This window comes from Protomyctophum bolini (genome assembly GCF_963924005.1).
Source record: "Protomyctophum bolini genome assembly, chromosome: 15".
In the NCBI taxonomy this organism is placed as follows: domain Eukaryota; kingdom Metazoa; phylum Chordata; class Actinopteri; order Myctophiformes; family Myctophidae; genus Protomyctophum; species Protomyctophum bolini.
This window is the reverse complement of record NC_137876.1, coordinates 34,481,900-34,503,040: the sequence shown is the minus strand read 5'-3', so window position 1 is coordinate 34,503,040 and position 21,141 is coordinate 34,481,900. Positions and strand designations below refer to the sequence as shown.

The window sequence follows — 21,141 nt, the reverse complement described above, 5'->3', positions numbered from 1 at the left end:
TTTAATTAAAATCAACCCTAAATTAAAGGAACTGTGGTGACTTTATTACCCTTATGCTCAAAATTCCCAGAGCCTTTTTTTTTCTTGAAAACACCTGTACCCCCACAAAATAAAAGTGTAACACAACAAATTCAAAACAACACAAGTATTTTTTTATTATAAAATAAACAGATGTGCACAGCTGATTCTTTGTTAGTTGAAATATCACACCTAGTGTGAAGTGAGCTGTGCTATTTATGATAGCAGGAGCACAGCTCAAAAAAGGAAATTAAACATTGTCTGAATAAAATAAAGATTATGTCTAATATCACGAAAATGAAAATGATCAGGAAAATGAAAACAACTAACTAATCAACTCACTCACTGTCACTGTCTTCGAGTGTGAGTTCAACTCGTGAACATCTTTTGGGGTCCCCAGTGCAGAGACAGGCAATGACATACTTGACACCGGCTCTTGCACAGGAGCATCCTCTGGCACACTTGCTTTTCTTGCAGTGGCAATATTTGGTGCGCTTGTATTGTGCAGGTTTTGCATCCTTCAGCATCATTGTTGCCACCAGCTTACCATTGACAAGCTCTCTGCCAAAGTTGATTGCCACAGGGTAGGTTGGCTGAGACATGTGTGCCCTCTTACATACAACCAACTGATGCAGGGCTCTGAGAAGGTGTAATTTGAAGGCATCTTCAGTAGGTGGAAGGCAACGCAGGTCTCCTTTGATGTTGCCAAAAAGATGGGCTCGCAGTGCATCCAAGTTACCACTGAAGTCACTCCTCTCATACAGTGAAGCCATGTATCGTCTAGCCGCTGTCACGACATCTTGTGTAACATCCAGACTTTCCCCAGAGTCACCGTATTGGCACAGAGGCAGAAGGTCTTTCAGGTGATCAACGGCAGCTTTGTAGGCACGTCTTTTTCCTCTTCTGTAAAGATAGCCCACTGTGTCACATCCAGTCAGTATGTAGGTGCTGAGGAGTATGGATGAAAGATCGGAAGCTTCAACATCATACTTCACTGCCAGGGCATCCACAATTGCATGAGCAGGTAGGTAGATATCCATCTTCTTTACCCATAGCTCTTGTAGGCCATCCATGTGTGTGATGTAATATATGCACATCATGATCACATCTGTGTCAGTAGCCACAACTACAGCCCGTTCGTGGTGCAGATTTTCTACTGAGTATGCAATGTGGGCAAACATCCTGGTATCTGCCTCCTCATGCTTCTCACAGGACAGTTCTGGAAGCTCAACCTGACAATCTGCTGATAACAGAACAGTGCGACTAGGATCATGGAAAAGTCCACCCAGAATAAGTGTGCATCCAGCAGGAAGTGATTTGTGCTGAGCAGCCCATGCTTCTCCCATATAGTTCAACAGGTTTGCTTTATTCAGTGGATTTTGAACAAAGCCTTTCCATTCAGGTAAGGCAAGACTATCATGTGGCTTGTACTCCTTCATCTTGCTGGAGACATCATATCGATCACCAACAAAGTGGATGCAGTCACAGTTGTCTGGGATACCACTAAGGAGCTGCTTCAGGTATTTTTCTTGCAGTTCATGGAAGGTGCTGCAACCAAGATGTTGTTGACGCTGGATGAATGCCATGGCATCAACCACCATTACAACAGGCTTGTCGAATGGTGGCAATCTGTCCACTTCACACCATGAACTGCCAAGGGATGTCTTGATTGCAGCCAAGTAGTCAGCCTTATTCCCTTTTCGCATGGCATAACCTTGGTCAAGGGATGGATCTGGCTCCGTGATCCTAGTCGCACTGTTCTGTTATCAGCAGATTGCCAGGTTGAGCTTCCAGAACTTCCAGAACTGTGAGAAGCATGAGGAGGCAGATACTAGGATGTTTGCCCACATTGCATACTCAGTAGAACATCTGCACCACGAACGGGCTGTAGTTGTGGCTACTGACACAGATGTGATCATGATGTGCATATTACATCACACACATGGATGGCCTACAGGAGCTATGGGTAAAGAAGATGGATATCTACCTACCTGCTCATGCAATTGTGGATGCCCTGGCAGTGAAGTATGATGTTGAAGCTTCCGATCTTTCATCCATACTCCTCAGCACCTACATACTGACTGGATGTGACACAGTGAGCTATCTTTACAGAAGAGGAAAAAGACGTGCCTACAAAGCTGCCGTAGATCACCTGAAAGACCTTCTGCCTCTGTGCCAAAATGGTGACTCTGGGGAAAGTCTGGATGTTACACAAGATGTCGGGACAGCGGCTAGATGATACATGGCTTCACTGTATGAGAGGAGTGACTTCAGTGGTAACTTGGATACACTGCGAGCCCATCTTTTTGGCAACATCAAAGGAGACATGCGTTGCCTTCCACCTATTGAAGATGCCTTCAAATTACACCTTCTCAGAGCCCTGCATCAGTTGGTTGTATGTAAGAGGGCACACATGTCTCAGCCAACCTACCCTGTGGCAACCAACTTTGGCAGAGAGCTTGTCAATGGTAAGCTGGTGGCAACAATGATGCTGAAGGATGCAAAACCTGCACAATACAAGCGCACCAAATATTGCCACTGCAAGAAAAGCAAGTGTGCCAGAGGATGCTCCTGTGCAAGAGCCGGTGTCAAGTATGTCATTGCCTGTCTCTGCACTGAGGACCCCAAAAGATGTTCACGAGTTGAACTCACACTCGAAGACAGTGACAGTGAGTGAGTTGATTAGTTAGTCGTTTTCATTTTCCTGATAATTTTCATTTTCGTGATATTAGACATTATTTTATTCAGACAATGTTTAATTTCCTTTTTTGAGCTGTGCTTCTGGAAGGAGTATAGCTCCAAGCGTCATGGGACGTTTAGCATGTATGTACGCCAATCAAGATCAAGGATAGCAATTGCATCACTATGATCACAACAGAGACAATATATATTAGTATTCATAAATAGCACAGCTCACTTCACACTAGGTGTGATATTTCAACTAACATAAAGAATCAGCTGTGCACATCTGTTTATTTTATAATAATAAAAAAAATACTTGTGTTTTGAATTTGTTGTGTTACACTTTTATTTTGTGGGGGTACAGTTGTTTTCAAGAAAAAAAAGGCTCTGGGAATTTTGAGCATTAGGGTAATAAAGTCACCACAGTTCCTTTAATTTAGGGTTGATTTTAATTTAAAAAAATGTGGAATGACTATAAAGATTGATGAAAAGAATGAGACATTGGCTGATGTCATAACCCATGGCAAAGTTGATTACTATTGAAGTAAAGATGAAAGTATTGGGAAAAATGCAAAAAACGGATGAATTTTTGGTACCAAAAATGGCTATAAATCATTTGGAAAGGCTTTGTGAGTGTATTTCTGGACTTGGTGTTGTTCACACATGTGTTCTGTGTATCTGGGAATCATTTATTGACAGCCTACACAACCTACTGAGCACTTTAAGAAAAGAAACCTAGTTTTTTACAATAGGCGAAAATGGGCAAAAAAATAAAGGCTTCATTATACTAAAATGGCCATAACTTTTTTTCGCGATGTTTCCGGCAGAGCAGCCCTCTTATTCTATGGACCTTAATGACCAAATTAATAGAAAAAACACCAAAAAAAAGTATAGCATGACATCACAGGTTCAACCCATTTTCAAGAGCTTTTGGGCCTGTGGATCCCCGACTTAGAATAAGTGCAATGATATTGGGCAACTAATGTTGTCAGTAGATGACTTAGATGACTTGTGTGTGTGTGTGTGTGTGTGTGTGTGTGTGTGTGTGTGTGTGTACAATACGCGCACGCGGACAGGTACAGCAGTCGCTCTGCGTACTGTCGGTCCACTGCTGTGATGTCCATGGTGGGCTACATCCTCGGCCTGGGCGATCGCCACGGAGAGAACATCCTGTTTGACTCCTTCACCGGGGAGTGTGTTCACGTTGACTTCAACTGCCTCTTCAACAAGGTTTGATGAAATGCACTACCATACTCTGTGTGTGTGTGTGTGTGTGTGTGTGTGTGAGAGAGAGAATGTGTTTAAATAGTTATAAATATGTGTGAAGTGTGAAGATATCATCTAGACTGTTAATTCAAAAATGTGTACACTATTGGTATTGGAGTTACAAACATGAATAAATTAATACTGATGAGTCTTTTGTTTATTTATGTTGCCTTTTCATCCTGTCTCTTTCTCTCTCCACCGCCAGGGGGAGACATTCGACGTCCCAGAGGTGGTTCCTTTCCGTCTGACACAGAACATGGTTCATGCCATGGGCCCTATGGGCACCGAGGGCCTCTTCAGACAGGCCTGTGAGGTCACAATTAGACTGATGAGGGACCAGAGAGAGCCACTAATGAGGTACAGTCACACTGTACTGTACACACATTTCAATGTCTTTATTGAAATGTGTGGACTCAAATTTTGTGTAGTCCACATTTATAAAATGTCCCAATCTCGTTTTCTTTTGCTCCAGATCTGATTCCGATCATTTGATTTTGAGTGTCTGCTGATACCGATTTTTCCCGATCGATTTATATTTTTACAGAACACGTTTATGCCATGTCATATGCAAAATACGATGAGGGGTATCGCAACTGGCCCACCTTTGCAGGCACTCGCTCCTGCAAAGGAGCGAGTACCGTAGCCAGTGGCATTGCTCTCTCTGTCTCTCCTTCCCTCAAGGCACTGACAGGACTGATTTCTGATCACGTGATCGGATGTCGAGACAACCCTACAATATATTCCCAAGGGTACACACTCGAAACAACATGCGTCTCTGTGCTTGAATCCAAACAATCCCTAAATGTACAAGCACAATTTATTCACAGTTAACATTGGTCATACACTTCAGTCTGTCATATTACCAACACCAGAGAAAAATCATGGGTACAGAAACTGCCTTTAATGGAGGAGATTGAACAGGATGTTGCAAGCTGCTTTGCCTTACACTTGGACAAATTATTTTGTTTGTACCAGTGTCCTGAAGACCTTTCTTCATGACCCTCTGGTGGAGTGGAGCAAACAGGAAAAAGGCCCGTCTAAAAGCCAAGCTAACGAGACCGGAGAGATACTCAATGAGAAGGTGATTTCTCTCTCTCCCCATTCTCACTCTCTTCCCCTATTCCTCTCTCCCTCACTGTTGTGTGTGAGTAATCTTTCAGTCGTTCCTTTTTTATTTTGTGCCACCACATTTGACATTTCACAAATCCCTTGACTGATTTCCAGCAATGTTCTCCCGCAGCTGGAGTGTGAATGAAAAGCGCCTGTCATGTGTTCTATGAACATAAGCCTTCGTAAGAATGATGTTGGTATAACTAAGAACTTTTTTACATGCATGTAAACTATGATGAGAGTAATAAAAGCAAAAAAGTAGAGAGAGAGAGAGAGAGCTGAAAAACGATGCTATTGTTTGTTCATCCAAATACATATTTGTTTTCCCCCAAATTCATAGGCTTGTGTGTTTTCGAGACACCCTTGTGCGAGCATAACGTACAGTACCATTACATTCATCTAACGTGCATAACGTACAGTACCATTACATTCATCTAACGTGCATAACGTACAGTACCATTACATTCATCTAACATGCATAACGTACAGTACCATTACATTCATCTAACGTGCATAACGTACAGTACCATTACATTCATCTAACGTGCATAACGTACAGTACCATTACATTCATCTAACATGCATAACGTACAGTACCATTACATTCATCTAACATGCATAACGTACAGTACCATTACATTCATCTAACATGCATAACGTACAGTACCATTACATTCATCTAACATGCATAACGTACAGTACCATTACATTCATCTAACGTGCATAACGTACAGTACCATTACATTCATCTAACGTGCATAACGTACAGTACCATTACATTCATCTAACATGCATAATGTACAGTACCATTACATTCATCTAACATGCATAACGTACAGTACCATTACATTCATCTAACGTGCATAACGTACAGTACCATTACATTCATCTAACGTGCATAACGTACAGTACCATTACATTCATCTAACATGCATAACGTACAGTACCATTACATTCATCTAACATGCATAACGTACAGTACCATTACATTCATCTAACATGCATAACGTACAGTACCATTACATTCATCTAACGTGCATAACGTACAGTACCATTACATTCATCCTACGTGCATAACGTACAGTACCATTACATTCATCTAACGTGCATAACGTACAGTACCATTACATTCATCTAACGTGCATAACGTACAGTACCATTACATTCATCTAACATGCATAACGTACAGTACCATTACATTCATCTAACATGCATAACGTACAGTACCATTACATTCATCTAACGTGCATAACGTACAGTACCATTACATTCATCTAACGTGCATAACGTACAGTACCATTACATTCATCTAACGTGCATAACGTACAGTACCATTACATTCATCTAACGTGCATAACGTACAGTACCATTACATTCATCTAACGTGCATAACGTACAGTACCATTACATTCATCTAACGTGCATAACGTACAGTACCATTACATTCATCTAACGTGCATAACGTACAGTACCATTACATTCATCTAACGTGCATAACGTACAGTACCATTACATTCATATAACGTGCATAACGTACAGTACCATTACATTCATCTAACGTGCATAACGTACAGTACCATTACATTCATCTAACATGCATAACGTACAGTACCATTACATTCATCTAACGTGCATAACGTACAGTACCATTACATTCATCTAACGTGCATAACGTACAGTACCATTACATTCATCTAACGTGCATAACGTACAGTACCATTACATTCATCTAACATGCATAACGTACAGTACCATTACATTCATCTAACATGCATAACGTACAGTACCATTACATTCATCTAACGTGCATAACGTACAGTACCATTACATTCATCTAACATGCATAACGTACAGTATCATTACATTCATCTAACATGCATAACGTACAGTACCATTACATTCATCTAACGTGCATAACGTACAGTACCATTACATTCATCTAACATGCATAACGTACAGTACCATTACATTCATCTAACGTGCATAACGTACAGTACCATTACATTCATCTAACGTGCATAACGTACAGTACCATTACATTCATCTAACATGCATAACGTACAGTACCATTACATTCATCTAACGTGCATAACGTACAGTACCATTACATTCATCTAACATGCATAACGTACAGTACCATTACATTCATCTAACATGCATAACGTACAGTACCATTACATTCATCTAACGTGCATAACGTACAGTACCATTACATGCATCTAACATGCATAACGTACAGTACCATTACATTCATCTAACGTGCATAACGTACAGTACCATTACATTCATCTAACATGCATAACGTACAGTACCATTACATTCATCTAACGTGCATAACGTACAGTACCATTACATTCATCTAACATGCATAACGTACAGTACCATTACATGCATCTAACGTGCATAACGTACAGTACCATTACATTCATCTAACATGCATAACGTACAGTACCATTACATTCATCTAACATGCATAACGTACAGTACCATTACATTCATCTAACGTGCATAACGTACAGTACCATTACATTCATCTAACATGCATAACGTACAGTACCCATTACATTCATGCTCATTGCTCATATCTCCTAACCTCCATGGCCAACAATTCCTCAACAATTCGTCCATTGTTTTCCCTCTGTTTCTCTCTACTGCCTATCTGCCTCTATTCTATTCCTTTCTGGTACTTTTCTGTTCCTTTCCTATTCTATTTAGTCGCTGTCTATCATTTCATTCCTTTGTTGCTTTGTTTGTTTTTACGTCGGGAACTTGCAAACCAAGAGGACCGACTTTAGGGAAATCACATTGCCTCGAGTCTCTGTGACCACCGTTTTGGTGGTTAGTAAAATCTAAGGTCTGCAGTGGTCTTCTCTTCATCGCAGCTCAGTGACGTCATGTTGTATGAATAGACCTTAACGCTACTTCTCCATAATGAAGGGCAATGAGGAAATAGCTATCTTATTACATTTTATATTTTGTACCCAGCAATGTAATTTTCTAATATCAAGGCAAATCATCATGCATTATCACTTACTTAAATAATAAAAATAGTTTGTCACAGCCAAGAGTGTCGGGACGAATTCAGTTGAAAACTAACCCGAATAGCCAGTGTGTTTTTCATTGTTCTTTCACGTAATACTGCTGGCTTTTTAATATTCCAAGTCTTCATTGGTTTGTTTTTTCTCTCTCCTCTGCTTCTCAACCTTCGTTATCTCTTTCCTCGTTACCGCCAGGCAAAGACTCATGTGTGTGACATTGAGCAACGTCTCCAGGGTGTGATAAAGAGCAGGAACAAAGTGCTTGGCTTGCCTCTGTCCATAGAGGGACACGTCCACTACCTCATACAGGAATCCACAGATGACAACCTCCTCTGTCAGATGTACCTGGGCTGGGGGCCCTACTTGTAACCATTGTGTACGTTCACGCACACCAGATCGAAATGTATAGTTTTTTTAACCAGTGCCAGAACCAAGGTCTGAATATTTCTGATGGATCATCAAACCTCCACCCAGCTGATATCCAAAAGGTTAAACTTAACATTCATTGTATTGTACTGTACAGTGATGCTGCTTTTCTTGTTTTGTTACTGACTGACCACAGTCTGGTTTCATGTCTTAAAGGAAGATATTTGTTTCACTACTGTGGATTTGGTTTTTGTATTAAAACAAATCTTTTTTTGATGGTTTTGCAAACCTGTGTGTCTGTCAATTTGGGAACGGTCTAGTTTTGAAAGAGAAATAGGGGAGAACGGGGTAAGATCTCCTTTATAGCTCTATGGGTAATGTAAGAGCCATGAATTGGTTTGGTTATGTTGATTATACATTGGTCAAATGAAAGGAGTAGGCTGTCACTGGTGTTGATGTGGATGATTGACGGTCATGGGGGCGGGCCCAAGGTTACCTTGGGTCATCTGTTCACCTGCTGTGGACACAGACAGAGACGGGGTGTGTGGGACCGACGCCATACCTTTTGTTATATTTTAGAAATAGGTCAACAATACAAATGACGTTAGTTTTGTGAATTAATTTACTTTTAATGCGTGGCCCCCTGTAACCCCCACAAAATGACTGGAACTACTTAATATTCCCCAAAACCAGAGCAGAACTCCCACCACGGGACTCAATCGGGCAATCAATGCATACAGTTGCAACCACTATATTAATGGCAAGTATTTCATACAGCTTAAGTTAAAAAAAATCTGAACTATCCCTTTTAAGGAGATCTGCTTTCAGGGTTATAGTAAAAGGTTATGGGTCTAATATATTTGTAAAGCAGCAACTTATGGTGTTTTAAAATTTAGATAGACTTTAAGAGATTTGGGGGGGGGGGGAAATACTCTCCAGGAGTTCCTCAACAGGGAACACGCCGATCAGCAGCAATCGCACCATTTGGGTTGGAGTGGTGCTGTTCCCTATGATGGGTACATCTGCTATGGGCATTCCTTTTGCTTCCAAGTCCCTCCTTATCTTTCCGTTTGGCGCTTTAATCATAGAAGAGCTCAACTTGGGTGTTTCAAAATGGACATCAATGCTTTGATTGTTCTTAATATTTCTCAAACGAGCCTTCACTTTCCTGCAGGTAATTCTCTGCAGGGTGTTTTTGAACCAAACAATACATATTCAACGTTTCTTTACCTATATAACTGGCAGGTTAAGTGCTCTGGAAATATCCTCTTTAATGAAACTGCGGGTGCTACCCCCATCTAATAAGCACCATGGCTACTTGGCTTTGCGTTGGTGCATCTATCCAAATGGTAGCTGTCTGCAGTAATACTATTGTCAGAGTTGCTACTGTAGTAATGCTGCATGCTATTCTTGTTTCGTATCACTTACTGACCGCACTGTCTGGTTTATGTAATTGTCACGGACATTGGGATATCCGTGGATATACCCGGCTTGGGATCGGATCGGCCCTTATTCGAAGTTTATATTTTCATTGGGTGTACTCTTTCAACCATTGTGTTAATTACAAAAAATGTCATCATCATCATCATACTAATGTCTGTCTGCGTGTGTGTCTCTGTGTGTGTCACTGTGACTGCCGTAGCTCCTTACTGCCTGCACCATCACTCCCACTTTTCACACAGGCATTGACCATATGTATATGGAGGGCGTAACGAAGCCCTTTTTTCGATTTTACACATTAATGATTATTAATGAATGTATTAGTCAATTACAAACGCACCTGGGCGCAGTACCCCCCACGGCCACAAGGGGGGGCGGGGGGGCAAATATCTCACAACGGGTAAGGGCTAGTGTGTACAATATATAAAACCGTTAGGCTACTTCCAGTCCAGCTGTTTGTCAATTGATCAAGTTGACTTAACTGTGTGGTCTATTTGCAAGGTCCTTGATATTGTCTAAGGGCAGGGCTGCCCCGTGACAGATCCCATCTCTCACACGTTACAATTCTGGAAACTCCTGGAATAGTGGAATACAACAGGAAAAAAGGTTTCAGCACCACGGAGAGCGCTCTCCGCACTGACAAGGTGCAGCGGTATAGAGCGTCAGTCCCACCCCCTTTCAGAACGACCAATGGCCCAGGAAATGAATCCCAATGCATTTTTCCCATAGACATTTCAAAACGTATTTATTTAAAGCCTTTTAAGCGTCGTACGAAGCCAACTCTTGTCGTTGCAATAGAAACCCCTTATTCTTTCTGTAAATAATCGTGTCCTCCGCCCGGCTCCATGACTTGCTAGCTGGGAGTCCAGTGCGGACTGGTGATTTCATTTGTAGGCTATTGGTGCCGAGTGGAAGCACAACCGATTGTTTTAATTCAAACTCTGTTAAATGTTTATCGTCATTCCGTGTAGAGTACCAACTGTTGCAGACTGGTCTGATTTTTATTTTGTTGATGCAGGTTTTGCAAATTTCTGTCTGTCTGTAGGCTAGACCTGCAGCTTACTGTCAGCCTGCTGCTATGTAAAAGACCTGTAAGAACGTTAAGAGGATAATGGAGAGGATAATCATGTGAGTGGAAGATAGGGGGAGAGAGGAGATGTGTTTGTTTTGTGTGAATCGTCTTTGTTCCATTTCGTCATGAGTTCAGATACTCAACGAGTTTCAGTATTTTTGATCGTCACTGTGCTTCTTTTTATCAACGTTTGGCTGATGTTCATGATGGCATTCGGATAACAAACGAGGGTGTTGTGATGGTGAAAGTTCGGCTAGATTGTATTTGTGCGACTGGGAACGGTCTAGTTTGTGAACGAGAATGGGGATGAATGCGGTACGTGTTTTGTGCGCCTTTTGGGGTGGTTTCCACAGGATTTGGTGATATTATTATTTTTTATCCAGCTGTTATTATTAGGCTATATTTAACACAGCCAGAGAGGCAGAGACTTCCCGTCGCCTTTCGAATGCGGCGGCTCGAGTGACGCCACTCTATTGTACGCGGTCCTGCGCCGTGACGCACGGGACGGGACGGGTGTAAGCCGCGACCGAGCGCAAATCTACCGGGAGGTAAACAACCGGCAATCTGTCACTCTATAAACGAAACGGAGGACAGATCTCTGCGGCAAAGACACGTCTTGAGTTGTCCTTGTGATGCGAAGGATGGCGCTGGCGTCCGCACGGTAGGCCTTGAAGAGCAACACGTGTGGCATCATCATGGCCTGCCCTGGTAATGTGCTTTATACGGAATCGTGGTGAAGTCAACTGGAGGGCATCCAGACCAGACACTCGTCTGACTAACCGCGACCTTGGAGACATGGATTTGACGAGTCTGGCTGTAGACGCGGGGCAGTTCATCAACCGCGCGGTCCAGGTGAACAATTCTAGTTCTCTCTACAGCTTCTCTGGCACATTCACTGTTTTATACTGATGACTGATCTCCACGTGTTTATATTGGCAGCGGTTGCTGTAGTATAGTCTAGTCTAGGCTATGTATATTCTACTTTGACTATATAGAAGTGTCTATTTGTACGTCTCTAAATGTTTTGATGAATTGAACAAGGTGGACACTCTTGTAAACAAGTGTAATGCTTAATTGGGTCGTCCACTCACAGTTAACAGTCTTTGTATTGAGTTTGTGCTTGAAATGTACTGTAATTCTGCAAACTGTTAATAAATATTTCAATCAATCAATCAACATATTATGCTCCCTGCTCCCATCTTTAACCAGTACACTGGTGAGACGCTGGGCCAGGCGGAGAAAACAGAGTTGGGCAGTGGGTTGGAGGTGCTGCTGTCCCGGGCTGAATCCACCAAGACCTGGACGGACCAGATCATCTCCCAGACTGAGATTTTACTAGAGCCCAGACCCGGTGAGGGAATCTCACTTTAATATCCTACTTCCTAGATATTTCCCCCCCTTATAATCAATGATTATATAGGCTGACATCAGATGATGACTGAATATGTTGTTTTGTTGCCTACATCAACCCAGTAAGTAGCCTCGGAAACCCAGACGATTTTATTTACCCAGCAAGTAAAGTGACCCAATATAATGAATCAATGAGAGTTTAGTGGTCTGTAGGTTAAATGAGGTGAACCACCCAGAGGCATGTCTGCTAGATGAGGGTTTGATACAGGCTGCCCTAGATTGAGAGTTGAGACTGAGGTCTGTATCATCAAACATGAATTAATTTGTCTGAGCCTGCCTTTTGTATTGTCTTCTTATGATAATCATCATTTACATTTATTTTAACATGAGACAACAAACAACAATGACCACAATGTCATTCTACGAACAACAGTGGGTACATTTGACCCTTTGATTAGCCAGTGTATGACCTCTGTTTGACCACGGATCCACAGGGGCACGGTTAGAGGACAAAGTGTACGGGCATCTGGACTGGAGCATCCCACCACGACCTCGAGACATTGAGACGCTTGGAGACCACATGACCCAGGCAGGGATGGAGATGGGGTCCAACACACCTTATGGTACATATATAGGCTACATGCATAGGGGGGTGGGGTCATTTGGGTCTGAATGTCCCCGCACTGGCTACGTGGCAACAATATATATAGGTTAATTCACTTGATTGGTAAATGTGTCCTGTGTTGAACATTTCAGTGAGGGGGAAAAAAAGCGAACGAACAAATAACAATAGATTCAGAATCACTTTTATTGTCACATCACAAGTTTACAGAAGTGAAGAAGTGGGTGAAATTAGTTTTTGTGCACCGTACTCATCGTGTCGTTATTGTTTGGAATAAAGAGAGGGAAGAAGTGGGGGTATGGGGGAAGGAGATCAGAATAGGAGATGATATCAAACAGCAGAAACAAACACAAAATATATTCCATTTGCTCCTTGCTTTATGATGTGTCTGATGTCTGCATTGTAGTGCCTTTAGTCTTCTTTTTGTTTTGCTCTCTGTAAATAATTCTGAAAAGAAAAATCCTTGTCTCCGTGTTTCCTGTCTCAGTGGACACAAGTGTCCTGTGGGTGTTATGTAGTAGTATACTAAATGGTTGGACTACAACTCCCATGAGGTTCTTTTTCCTGAAATGTTTGACACATTTACCAATCATGTGATGAACCTACTGTATATTCTGTCCTATTCACTGCTACATTTATGCCTGTAGAAGGTCAATAGACAGAAAGCTTGCTATCCAAAGAAAATAAAAATATAGATTTTGCACATATTTGATCGTGCAGAGCCTCCCTTTATTTTCTTTATCATATCTAAAGCTTTGGCAATGTAAAAATGAAAGTTAAAGATCTGTAAGGGTCCATTTGGTTACCAACTTTCCATCATTTAGCTGGGGACCACCTGGAACCCCCCCAAGGAACACTGGTGGTCCACAGATATAGAGTATAGTGCTTTATAAAAAATAAATAAAGTAAATCCAACAACGGAATGAATGCATGAAGACATTGTGATGTTTTTGTTTTGTTTAGTTTTTAATGTTTTTCATTCATCATCATTCATTGATGCTGTGTGGGCCTGCTTTGTTTGGATCGTTAACTATTGTTCACCGTTTCAGTCCTAGGCTGGGCTCCAACTGTTCCTCAGAAAATGTCTTTATTAATTTCTTCATTTCACCTTTACACTTGTGTTTAGGGACGGCACTGCTCAGATGTGGAGAAGCTCAGAAGCAGATGGGAGAGGCAGAGCGGAAGTTTGCCCAAAGCACCTGCATCCACTTCCTGACACCTCTCCGTAGTTTCACTGAGGGCGAATATAGAGTCATCCAGGTAATAAATGAACCTCTTGAATCTCTCTCTTTCTCTCTCACACAAGGGAGAAGCCATAGACCCCCATTTGATGCCATTTTGTATCTCTGAGTTAGGGTTAGTGTTCATTTAAAAACCTAACCTAACTAAATTTGGTTCCCATCTATCAATCATTTGACTGGGTGGGCCGGGACCCTCTGAAACCCCCTCTAGGCTCTCTGGGTGTTCCGCTTTGAGAACCACTGGTCTATGACATATCTATTATGGATTAATTCAAATTTGGGCAAGGTTTCAGCCTGACAAGACTACATTGACTTAAAACATCTAGGACCAGATTTACAAATGAAATTTACGACCAGGTGTAAATGAAGTGCGTAAATGAGTGTATATATTCCATATTTTATGAATTCCATAACGTGTGGAATGGTCGGAAATGTCGGTACGCTCAAAATATGAGCGTAAATTGCTTGCTGAATCTGGCCCCTAGACCTACAGTACTACACTATGGCTGTTCAATATTGTCAGGCCACACAATAAAAGATGAAGTGTAGTGTATATTTGACCATAGAAGAAGGCTACATTACATCTGTCAATGTACTCCAACAGATTGGGATTTGAAGGGGACTAACAGTTAAGACATGTGAATCCCTTGACTCCTTCAAAACCGCTCTCAAAGGGCACCTATGACGGCTGCAATTCGAAACTGCCTCCCGTAAAAGTCGAAGTCCCCCTTACTGTATATGTTTTTTCACCTGTTTACCTCCTTATATGGGAATTTCCTGTTTTTTTTATATAGAAGTGTATATTTGTACTGATGAATTGAAAATGGTGGACTCTGTTGTAAACAAGTGTAATGCTTTATGGTGTCGTCCACAGTAATTATGTAAGTCATGTATTGAGTTGAGCTTTCGTTTGAAATGTACCCATTTTGCATACTGTTAATAAATACTGTTATACCACAAAGTGCAGCGAGGAGGCTCCCTTTTGCAACTCTCTCTGCCGCTCACTCTGCATTTGTTGCTCTCTCACACTTTCTGTACTTCTGTCATTTGGGTAATCTTTAATGTTACCTTGCTTATACTGTTCGTCCACAGTAAAGTCCTGTATCCTGCTGATATGTGTGCGTAGTTTGGTTATGAATTGTGTGTCTGTATGCGTGCATAGGATGAGCGCAGGCTGCTAGTGAATACGCGTTTGGATTTGGACATAGCGAAGAGCAGGCTCAGGAAAGCCCACGAGGCGGAGGCAGAGTCCACAGTGAGTTACCATGACCATGTATCAATAGACCTGCCACATGTTTTCATTAACGCATTCTTTATTTTATAAAACCATATTACTCTTGTATTATTGTACTCATTATAACACAGTCACATGAATGTCACTGTGCTCAGTTGTCAAGTCCCATTATGCTTCAGCATCTTTTTAGGTTTTATTTTCACTCTCTCTCTCTCTCTCTCTCTCTCTCTCTCTCTCTGAATGTCAGAATCTGAATTCCACTCGCAACCCATTAGCAGATGACTATGTGGGTCAAGTCTCCTACATGTTTAGCTTCCTTCGGGTCAAGTGGCTCAAGGTTCGTCCCCTCTCTCTCTCTCTCTCTCTCTCTCTCTCTCTCTCTCTTTCTCTCTCTCTTTCTCACCTCTCACACACATATATATTGAATCTTGCTTATTGGATAATGAATTTTGTGTAATTGTGTGTCAATTTTATACCATCAGGTGTGGGCTCAGGAGATCTCTCAGGTGAGTTCATCTTAATTATTAAGGAAGTTTGTTCACACTGTGAGAAGAAAGTGTTTGAACACAGCATTAAGTGTGTGTGTGCATGTGCCCGTGTGTGCGTGCGTATGCTTTTCTGTAGGCAGAGATGGAGCTGAGGATCTGTCAGAGTCTGTTTGAGAGACAGTCGGAGATCACCAGACGGCTTTTGGAAGGAATAAGTAACACTCATGTGTGTATAAAACACACACACACACACACACACACACACACACACATACACACACTCATGCAACACCATACTGTAAAAGTGTTAATTTAATGGCAACTTTAATTTACTGTGTGGGCGTCATTGTAGGGTTGGGTTCCGTTAGGCGATTCAGTGTCTGTTTTATAGTCACAGTTTACTAAACTGAACACACCTAACGGCGAATCGCTGCATAGGCTCCATGTTTAAACATGTAGCCATTTTTGGACAAGCCGCAGTTGAGAGAACCCCTCCTTTACCCTGCCAACACAAGAGCAGTCAGTTCATCCTCAGGTGAAGTAAAACACTGCTACACAGCAAGGGCATCATTTTATCCAATCCCATTCCAAACATTTAGGATGCTTGACCTTTTAATTCCTATCCTAATCTTTAAATAAAGATTAGGTTCTTCTTTATAAGATAAGGTTCTTTATCCTTTTCATTAGTGATCTCGAATCTCAACCCCTACCTTCATATAATTGGTCCTCACTAGTAATAATAAATGATAACATAGCACAATTTGTTCCTACTCAGTCTGTGTTTCATAGGAGGGCTGTGGGCAGTTCAGAATCCCGTCCACCAGTGACATCATCGATGGGGAATCCAACCTAATAGAAACAGCAGGCTTTTTATTCCTGAAAAATTGCAAAAATGGAAGCCATCGCTCTCACGATAATAAAAATCTAAATATATATCTTGTAATATATTGTAATATCAGCCCTCCTATGAGACAGACTGAGTAGTGAGGACCAATTATATGAATATAGGTTGAAAAGTGATGAAGTGGTCCTTTAACAATGCTGCATGCATATTTCTTCTTGATAGATCACTTGTTGTAGAGACAGGATTACATCATCGTCGTGTGTGTTCCTACTTCCTACTGTATTGTGATTTGTGAATGTGCTTATAATATAAGCACATTCAAAAATCACCTATATAGGAGGTGTCTGATCAAATAATTATCAAATATCTAAATATTGAATCAAGCAACTTCTGTCTGGACACAAAAGCTGTGTACATGTTAAAATGACACCAGAAGTGTTTTAAACAAGGGATAGTTGTTAGTGGTACTTGTTGAGAAATAATGACAGACGATGTTTAAACACAGAGACGAAGTCGAGGTGTTTAATCATCCAATTACCGCCGCATCAATCATTATCCCGCTTATTTCACGGCTACTTTATCAATACATTATTAAATTGTCCTTGCTTGCCTTAAGTGTCGCGCTGGCTGTCTGCCCAGCTCCAGCAGTCGCCTGAGAAAACAAGGAACTGAGTTTTGATCAAATAGAATATTTTTGTAGTTACTGCATCGTCTATTTCTCGCTTCAAATGTTTTCAAAAACATTCTTGAGAGCAATGTTTAGCTGTAAATGACATTGCGTGTTTGTTTACATAGCTGTCTGGATGTTGGATACAGCATTAAATCCAAGCAGCGCAGCCAGGTGCTCTGAGGCTTTGATTAAACAGTGGTCTCTTATTAGCGGAGCGGACATTATCAAGAAACAACACACCGCTGAAATCACCGATTGACCAATCAGAATCAAGCATTCAACCAAGGCGTGTAATATAGTGAAAAAAAACGTTCAAGTGGTTACATGTCACATGTTTAGCTTATGCCTTTTGTGATTTGACCATGGACAGTCTTACCAGCCACCAGGTCAATCTGTTTCCCAGGATGAACAAGTGGCCTCGTGGCCACAAAAACTGCCCTGCCCTGCATCCAGAGCCCAACAGGTCTGTTACCCTGTGACCACAGCTGTCCTGCTTTTACAGCACATTGTAGGTCTTTAGCACTCATATTCATAGAGCACATGCATGCACGCGCACACACACACACACACACACACACACACACCTCACAGATTTACCAGTAAGACGCCTGAGGACGAGAATTGACCTCACCCCAAAGGGCGAGGTCGCGTGCATGCATCCGCCTCGTTGACGGCAGACTGCTGGGCGAGCGCTGGCGCTTTGGCATGGGTAGTCAGATCAACATGGAATGAATTATGCACTTCCCATATATGGAGCATGTCTTGAGTGTACAGGGTTTGATGAGGTCAGTTCAACATATGGAATGTCAGAACAGGTCAGCTCCATACGGTATATGGAGATCTAAGCGTGGTAGCGGGGACATTCTCTTGAGTGTACAGGTTTTGAGGGCCCAGGTTGGGCCGGGCCTTAATTTTCGGCCTGTTGAGAACTCTAGTTTTCGCCAGCTGCCGGGTGCACTAATAATAACTTTGGGGCAGGCCCGTCTAGAGTTTGAATGCACAGGTATAAGTCAAAAGGGAGACATCGAAGAGGAATGATGGATGGGGAAGGATCAACATATGGAATGTCAGAACAGGTTCTGACATATCCAATTATCCATATATGGAGATCTAAGGGTTTGAAGTCAGATGAGTTGCTGACCAATATTGATGACATCAGGGATCTCCATATATGGGCTTAACTGCGACAGCAGGTCGCATTTACTATATATCCATCCCTGATGATGTCACGTGATGTAACGATGACCTGGGCACCATATATGAGAGCTGATGTCACGTGATGTCCATAGTTAACTGTCGCAATTAACACAGCTTTCTGTGTGTGTGTGTGTGTGTGTGTGTGTGTGTGTGTGTGTGTGTGTGTGTGTGTGTGTGTGTGTGTGTGTGTGTGTGTGTGTGTGTGTGTGTGTGTGTGTGTGTGTGTGTGTGTGTGTGTGCGTGTGCATGAATGACAGACCAACCATATGGGGAGTCTTATTGACTTTGTGGAGGCTCAGTCCTGTTACTATGACCAGTGTTACCAACATGCCCAGGAGCTCCAGAGACAGCTGTCCAGGTCGGTATGTCTGTGACACCACTGCAGATGATTCCTTAAACAAAACGTTATTCATATGCAAGAGATAATGTATGACACAGCGGTAGCTGTTGAGAAATAATGACCGCCAGGATGTCTAAACACTGAGACGAAGTTGAGGTGTTTAATCATCCTGAGGGGCATTATTTCTAAACGACTACCGTCGCGTCATACATTATCCTGCTTATTACCAGGCTACTTTATTAATACATTTATCAATTGACCCAAAAGTAACAACAAAACAAGGTATTTCCTTGGTTACGGTAATAAAAGTATTCGCTTCAAATGTTTTCAAAAAACATTCTTCAAGAGCAATGTTTAGCTGTAAATTACATTGTGTGTTTGCTAACATGGCTGTCATGTTGGATACAGCATGAAATTCAAGTCTTTGATTAGGGAGCCATCTGTTATAGAGCGGAGCGTTCATTATCAAGAAATAACACACTGAATTCAGCGATTGACCAATGAGAATCAAGCATTCAATCAAGCCGTGTAATAAATATACATAACGATAGCCCTTCTGCCTTGCCTTGCAGTATTCCTGCTGTCTTCTGCTCCAATAATTGGCAGACAGCAACCAGCAATGGAATAAATCAGCCATCAACCAGCAGCAAAAATGTAGCCAATGGGCCCTCAGAGATGAACCTGAAGACTCCTGTACCTGTAATAATCCACCAACCTCCAGGCTTTAATGAGCCAGCTGATATCATGCCTGGAAATGAAAAGCCATGCAGCACGGAGTCATCTCTTCCCACACAACAACCTGACAAGGCAAACGACAACAACGGCAACAACAATTCCTCAAGTAACCGACAGCTAACTAAGTGCCCAGAGTCCTTGCTAACCAGTGGAGAAGTCAGCCAATCTTCTGCCACCAAACATTCAACAGAAACGATAACGGGCCGATGCCCAACATTTAACGAAACAGCCAGTCCACACATGATTAGCGAGGAAAGTGCAAATGAATCTCCAACGACCAAAGAAACCTATAGCCAGTCTGTGGCACAAAATGATATGACTATCAAGCTCACCTCCAGTGAACTGATTTGTCCAATTGCCGGTGCAATGGCTACTGATCTGCAAGCTACCAGTGAGATGGATAGTGATCTCCAGACAACCTCTAACACAGATGGCCAGTCTGTAACAGTAAATGAAATGGTTGGGAAACCCTTGCCATCCAGTCAAACAGCTAGTGAGTCTCTGGCAATCAGTGGAACCGATACACCCCTCTTGGTGCCCTAGGGGACTTTTAATGAGCCCTCAGCATCAATTGGTCAAGTAGCTACAACTCCTTTGACAAATGAAACTGCCAGTGAGCCCCAAGCAAATAATGACATTTCAGGCAAGCCTTTGACACCTGAAGGACCAGTGAGCTTGCAATCAATCGTTAATCGAACGGTGAGCTCAGTCTCAACCTCCAACATCCAGAGAAATGGCTCGTGAGCCCAATGACACAGTGAGTGAGCCCTTTCTTTTTTTTTTTTCACTTAATTTTTATTGAAGGAAGAACAGACAGACAAAAACTCAACTAACAAGACAATAGTGAGTGAGCCCTTTCTAAGTGATGAAAGGAATGGTGAATCACAGGCTACCAACCTAGAGAACATCAAGCCGCCTTTATCAGGCAGTGAGTTTGAGCTTCAGTAGAAAATGGATCAGTCTCCATGTCAGGTCATTTTGATCCAATCTGTTTGGAGGCAGCTAGACCACGCTGTCTAAGGCCACATTGTATTCTCTCGACCAGTCGTGGTCGATTGACCCGCAATATTTATTGTTGCCCTCACATGGGCCCTGCCATGTGTTCTTAGATACATTTTAGAAGGCAATAACTACTTTAATTAGTACATTTAGTAAGGTGAAATAATGTTTTTTATTTCATGTGGAAAAGTATGTGAAGCCATGGTAGTAGTCATTTTTTAAACACAATGTAGTGCTAATAGAGTGTCGCAGTCCAGGACCAGAAGTGAATTCCTCATTCATTTTTCCCATAGATATTTAAAAAAGTATTTATTTAAAGACTATTACGCCACGGAAAAAGCCAACTGGAGTTGTGACAAATCATGACAACAAACACAACATTTTGGGCCGAACAAATAATTACAAAGAAGAAAAACAACAAAAAAATTG

The 21,141-nt window shown here is 41.8% G+C and overlaps 2 protein-coding genes across 2 annotated transcripts in view; both read left to right on the top strand.

The window, feature by feature from the left end:
* atr (ATR checkpoint kinase) overlaps positions 1-8,694 on the top strand; it is a 44,185-nt gene extending 35,491 nt beyond the window's left edge. Inside the window, exons 45-48 of the mRNA XM_080784890.1 lie at positions 3,777-3,930; positions 4,172-4,323; positions 4,942-5,047; positions 8,310-8,694. Of these exons, the coding sequence (XP_080641016.1) occupies positions 3,777-3,930; positions 4,172-4,323; positions 4,942-5,047; positions 8,310-8,483 (586 nt within the window). The 3' untranslated portion in view covers positions 8,484-8,694. The remainder of the gene's footprint in view (positions 1-3,776; positions 3,931-4,171; positions 4,324-4,941; positions 5,048-8,309) is intronic.
* A 3,036-nt stretch (positions 8,695-11,730) lies between these two features.
* Positions 11,731-20,374, top strand: LOC308330161 (endophilin-B1-like). Its single transcript, XM_080784891.1, has 10 exons — positions 11,731-11,844; positions 12,202-12,343; positions 12,837-12,965; positions 14,091-14,224; positions 15,368-15,460; positions 15,687-15,776; positions 15,922-15,945; positions 16,064-16,153; positions 18,896-18,996; positions 19,551-20,374. The coding sequence occupies exons 1-10, from the start codon at positions 11,788-11,790 to the stop codon at positions 20,254-20,256; spliced, it is 1,566 nt and encodes a 521-aa protein (XP_080641017.1). The 5' UTR covers positions 11,731-11,787; the 3' UTR covers positions 20,257-20,374.
* The last annotated feature ends 767 nt before the right edge of the window (positions 20,375-21,141 follow it).